Source organism: Mus caroli, chromosome 8 (genome assembly GCF_900094665.2).
Source record: "Mus caroli chromosome 8, CAROLI_EIJ_v1.1, whole genome shotgun sequence".
Classification (NCBI taxonomy): domain Eukaryota; kingdom Metazoa; phylum Chordata; class Mammalia; order Rodentia; family Muridae; genus Mus; species Mus caroli.
The window spans coordinates 108,212,527-108,218,526 of record NC_034577.1 but is presented as its reverse complement, the minus strand read 5'-3'; the positions used below and the strand labels follow the sequence as shown (position 1 = coordinate 108,218,526).

General features: G+C 49.5%; 1 protein-coding gene across 1 annotated transcript in view; it reads left to right on the top strand.

Moving 5' to 3' along the window:
• The window catches only part of Pkd1l2 (polycystin 1 like 2), an 81,612-nt gene that overhangs the window by 30,089 nt on the left and 45,523 nt on the right, over positions 1-6,000 (top strand). The window contains 4 exon segments of the mRNA XM_021170683.1: positions 851-996; positions 1,420-1,611; positions 2,567-2,698; positions 4,911-5,093. Of these exon segments, the coding sequence (XP_021026342.1) occupies positions 851-996; positions 1,420-1,611; positions 2,567-2,698; positions 4,911-5,093 (653 nt within the window).

The following is a 6,000-nucleotide window of genomic DNA, read 5'->3' as shown; positions in this document are numbered from 1 at the left end:
AGAGAGAGAGAGAGAGAGAGAGAGAGAGAGAGAGAGATTGATTTAAGGACAACAGAAGCCCACCTAGCTCGGGTTGCTGGTTCCTGGAGAGGTGTGGCTCTGGTCTAAGTGGAATCTAGGAGGCTGATTCTCTTCCTCTTGCTATTCCTTTCTCTCCATCCACTCCCCAACTTCCTTTTGTTCATGTCATAATTTGTTTTACCACATTAAAAAAAATAACTGGGGGGGTATGGGGGACTTTTGGGATAGCATTGGAAATGTAATTGAGGAAAATACGTAATAAAAAAAATAAGATGGAAAAAAAATAACTAATAACTAACTAACTAAACTAACTGCCAAAACAAACCACCTCCAGGCTGGAGAGATGGCTCAGCAGTTAAAAGCATTTGTTGCTCTTCCAGTGGATCCAGGTTCCATTCCCGTGCTGGGAATGGTGGCTCACAACGTCTGGAGCTCCTGGTCTAGAAGATCCGACGTCCTCTTTGGCCCCTAAGGCACCAGGCACGTGCGCGGTGCACAGATATACATGTGGGCAAAACACCTATATACATAAAATAAGAATAAATCTAATTAAAAAAAAAAGTTTAAAAACCAAACCAAGGCAACAAAAAATAACAAAACAAAACCCCCCAAATCAGAAACCCACTTATGAGTGGGGAGACGATTCCTCGACTTTTCACACACTTTAGGGAAACGTTTCTAAAGGTGTAGCGACCTATATGGCTGCCTTCTCACCAGCTCAGTGGATTTCCAGAGTGGCTGTCACACCTTCAATAGCTGGGACTTCTCTGTCCCTGTGGCCAGGGGTTCGGCTATGCCCTCCTAATCGCTCCATTTCCGGTTTTGCCAGGTTTCTGCCTCCACTGTGGCCCCGAACCAGCCCTCCCTGCTGTGTACCTACCACTCGGAGAAGAAAAGGATGGCTTTGTCCTGCCAGTAGTCATCTCTGTCACCAATCGGGCAGGGGACAGGGAGCAGACCCAAGTGGCAGTTAAGGTGGGTGGTGGTTGATAGCTCCGGTTTCTTTACCAGGAAATGTCTCCACCCGGCTGAACTGCTGACTACAGGGCATGCCGAGGCAGCTGAGGGCACGGGTGAGCAGCCATGATCAGCCAGGAGTACTCTGGGCAGAGCCTGGAGAAATCTCAAAAGGAGTTCATGGCTCAGAGGCTCAGAAGCAGGTGTGGGGGGGTGTGGGGGGATGGGATGAAGGAAGCAGCTAGAGGTGGAGTGTGAGCTTGCCCAAGATGTGGTGGTGGAAGCCATCACTTGCCTGATACAAACGTGTCTGGGTGCCCTCCAGCCTCAGGAAGTGCAAGAGCTCCTCTACCAGGCCTGCTCTGCTCCCAGACCCATGGCTTTAGGGGCCAGCATCTTGAACAAAAAGACCACTGATCCTGTTTCTGGTTCCCCTGTCAGGTGGGACATGGTTACACGGGTGTTGAAGATGTGACATTCCAGGAGATGGTGTCAGAGAGAATCGCCACAGCTCTGCACCACGAGAGTGGCCGTGAACAGCTTCTCCTGTTTGCCAAGGCTGTGTCCTCTGAACTCAACTCGGAGGACCAGAGCCCAGGCTCTGGGCAACTTGGAATGGACATCAAGCGAAAGGTGCGTGAAATGGGTCCTTTAAGGTCTGCATGTGACTTCTCGGGGTGGGGATGGAGCTCGTGAGTCAGAGAAGCCTTGAGTGCCCCTCTCCCAGTGGTCATGGTCACTTCCTGCTTTTGTTCTTCCACTGAGTGACATAAAAAAAATGAAGGAAATGTCTTCTTTATTGGTAACCCGCTTTCTCCGCTCAACTCCATGGAGTCACAGTCTTCTGGAATCCAAAAGAGAGGTTGCGAGCCTCACACTGGCAGAGAACCTTCTGGAGACTGTAGGGAAGAATTGAATCTACTCCTTACTTTTTCTAGCTTCTAGAGGTCATCACCAGTCCTGGGATCCTAACTCCCTTTTCCATGTTATGTGTGTGTGTGTGTGTGTGTGTGTGTGTGTGCGCATGTGCACATGTGTGCGTGTCTCTGTGTGTGCATGTGTGTGTGCACCTGTGTGTGTACACATATGTGTGTATGTCTGTGTGCTCTAGAGGATCAAACATAGGTCTTCATTTTTCTATACCAAGTACTTTACTAATTGAGCTATGACCCCAGCACCTCCTTACCACATTTTTGAACCCTCTCTCTTTTCTCACCTCTGAATACATCCCTCATCTCCTTCCCCAATGTTCCTGCCTCTCTTATGGAGACCCTTGCGATTACACCGTCCCCACCTGTAGCTGCCGAAAGAGCTCCCCATTTGAAGGTGCTAACCTGAACTGTATCTTCAGGATGCTTTTGCCAAAGCACCTTTTCTTTTTTTTTTTTTTTTCCTGTGGGGCACCATGGTCTCTGGTTTCAAAGGTGCAGATGTGGGTTTCTTTTGGCTGCTGTTCCCTCTGCCATACATGCAGGTCTACAGAGCCGGATGAGCCGTGTCATTCCTGGGATCCCCGAATTCTCTTGAGATGCCTTCACAGTGCCTTTGAGGTACAGCTCATCTCCTGGCCTTTCTCCCTCTGTCCAAGGTCAGAGAGCTTATGCTGCGATCACTGTCCGAGGTCACCACCGGCCTGCAGAACATGCAGAGGGTCCAGGCTTTGGCTGAGGTGCTGAGGGAGGTGACTCACCGTGCTGAGGAGCTCACACCTGTGGCCCAGGTAAGACTTTCCACTGGCTGAGCCAGGCTATGTGCAGCACACATCTCTCCATGGTGTGGGGGTGGCAACTCATTAGAGGATAGATCAAAGAAGTCCCTCAGTTATGGCACTGTCCTGGGGCGACGAGACGTTTGCCATCTTCTTCCTAAGAGTACTTCATGGGTGGTTCAAGGGAAGGTGGTTCATGCAGGCCCAGGTGCCTCGCACTGGGCTTATGGTCTGAATGTTTACTGCCCACTAGTGGGTACCAACGGGAATACCTGGATCCTATTCATCTTGGGTCCCAAGTATGTGTCCAGATATTGCCGCAGACCCACTGTGTGTCAACCTAACATGCAGCTGCTGGCTCCTGCCTTTCTAGCCTGGGGTCTCCGTGGCCCTCAGAGCTCCCCTACCTGATCACATGGCAGGGGATTCGCACAGTGCTCAGCGACTGGTGAGGGTGGGGCACAAGTACCTCAGCTCCTGGACACTCTTGGTGGGTAAGTCCTGAGCGGGACTGAGTCCCGGATTAAATCTCAATAGGCTTGATAGCACCTTCTGCATTGACCTCTGACCCTTCCCATCATCCTCACTTCCTCATTTCTCTAAAATAATGTTCCCTGGGATCACCTTCAAATCAATGGCTCACATGCAAACTTTTGCTTCAGGATCATCCTCCTGAAGACTCATAGCCAAGTACCAGACCAGAGTCAAAAATGAAGCCATAAAGCCAGAGGGGGCACCCTGATCCTGCCCAGCCGTTCTGCCAGGGGGCTGCCATCACAGAACTCCCAGCATGAAGCCAGAAAGGCTGGAACTATTCCAGGGCTGTATGCTGTTGATGTGACACTTCCTGCTCCCACCCTGTCTGCACCTCTGTTCTATCTGCACCTCTGTCTGTTTTATGCATACACACCCCTCTATACATCTCCTATCCCCCCTTCTGTGCATTACACTAATTTACTCATTCTACAAATGCTTCTAGAACGCCGTGCACAGGTATCGAACTTCTTCACACATGGACCTGCCACAGTGGTACTTCAAGGGTATTGGACACCTAGATATTAAACAAATAATTTCACAAACACATAAAATTACAAAATTGGGATGAGTGTTATATCCAACTATCTATCATCCATTCACCCATCCATCATCCACCCATCTACCTATCCATTCATCCATAATCCACCCATCCATCCATCCACCTACCCATTCATCCATCCATCATCCATCCATCACCCATCCATTATCTATCCATCTATCCACCCATTCATCATCCATTCATCCATCATCCATTCATCATCTATTCATCATCCACCCATCCACCATCCATTCATCTATCATCCATCCATCCATCTACCCATTCATCCTTCTACTCATCTATCGACCGATCTACCTATACATCCATCCATAATCCACCCACCAACCCACACATCTACCCACCCATCCATCCATCATTCATCTATCCATCCATCCATCCATCCATCATCTATCTATCACTCATTCACCATCTATCCATCCATCATCCATTCATCTATCATCCATCCATCCATCCATCTACCCATCAATCCATCTACCCATCTATCCACCCATCTACCCATCCATCTACCCATCCATCCATCATCCACCATCCATCTATCCATCCATCACCCATCCATCATCTATCCACTTATCCACCCATTCATCCATCACCCATCCATCTATCCATCATCCATCCATCCATCATCCATCCATCTGCCTATGTATCCTTTCTCCATCCATCCTCCATCCTCCATCCATCCATCCATCCATTCTCTATAAATCCCCCATCCATTTTCCTTTTGACCTCCACCCATTTGCATGGATCCTCAATCTATCTATTGTCCACCTGATATGCTTATATCTATACTCCACCTGGCCTCCATCCTTCCAGCCTCTATCCATTCTCCTTGCATTCATACCACATCCCCCTAGTCAGTAAATATTACCAAATGTCTGTTGTGTATAGGACATTGTGAAAAGTACTATGGAAAGATTCAGAGGCAGACCAGGCTACTCTCCCAAAAGAACTTCAATGCTAGTAAGGAGAATGGAGCCAGATTTAAGTCAGGCTGCTTGTGCCATGTGCTGATCTAGCTGTCCTGGCTTGGGCCCTCCCATGGTTCCCTTCCAATATACTCCTTATCCTCTGAATGACCCATCCCTGGCAAGAAGGGGCTCATCTTGACTTTCCTTCTTTGGGTGATCACAGTGGGAAGCCAGCCATGCTCTGCAGCGTGCCGCTGAAGCCCTGTTGGTAGCCAGTACCAAGATTCGTCCTGAGGATCAGAGACGCCAGGAGGCCACCAGGGCCATGTTTGAGGCTGTGGGGAATGTTCTGGAAGCTTCCCTCAGCCACAGATCAGAAGAGCCCATGGAGGCTAACAGCAGCCAGGTGGGTGCCCTGGACCAGATGCAGGCCTCGTGCATGCTGCACGCCCGCCCATGCTAGTGTTGCTAGGTGGATCCTTCTCGCCAACCTACAGATGATGGAATAGGCACAGAGGCTACAGTGCTTCTTGGAGGCTGAGAGGAAGGCTCTAGAGAGCAAATGTGGATAGCACACAACACACAGAACAGGGGTCCTGCACTTAGTGAGTCCCTCCTGTCTCTTGGGAGCCAAGCTACCCCATGCCTCCTTTCCTCATCTATACCTGAAAGCACTCTGCCTCACCCTGTCAGCTGTCCACTGGACAGGTTATATGAACCACTTGACAAGTTTGGGCAATGTCCTGGTTCCTGTAACCAAAACATAGAATGTCTTTAGGAGTCAACCACCCAGAGCAAGAAATGAAGTACAGCTGTGACCTCAAGAGTCACTGCAGGGCCTTGAGAGTACTTCCTCTGGGGGTAGCATCATGGCGAAGCCACAAAGCCAAATGGGCTACTTTTCCTACCCAAAACAACAACTACCACACCCTGAAGGACAGACACATGCAAAGATGTCTTACATGTGTCCACACATTCAGATACTAAACAGATTCCCATGTTCATCCTCTCACACACATACATACACACAATTCACAACTACATACGCACATACGGGATGGAATGTCCACAATTCCGTGTGTGCACATGAGTCCCTGGGATGGAACTCGGGTTGTCAAGTTTAGTTTCAAGCATCTTACCCAGTGAACCAACTAGCTGGCCCCAGATGTGTCTGATGTGGGGGTTTGGATGGGGCAGGGCGCTGAGCCTTGCCTATGGTTCTTATCTCTGCTGGAGCAACACCTAGGCCACACGCATGAACCCACAGCACAGTCACACAGCAAAGGGTCACACAGAACAATGGCTCCTCATAT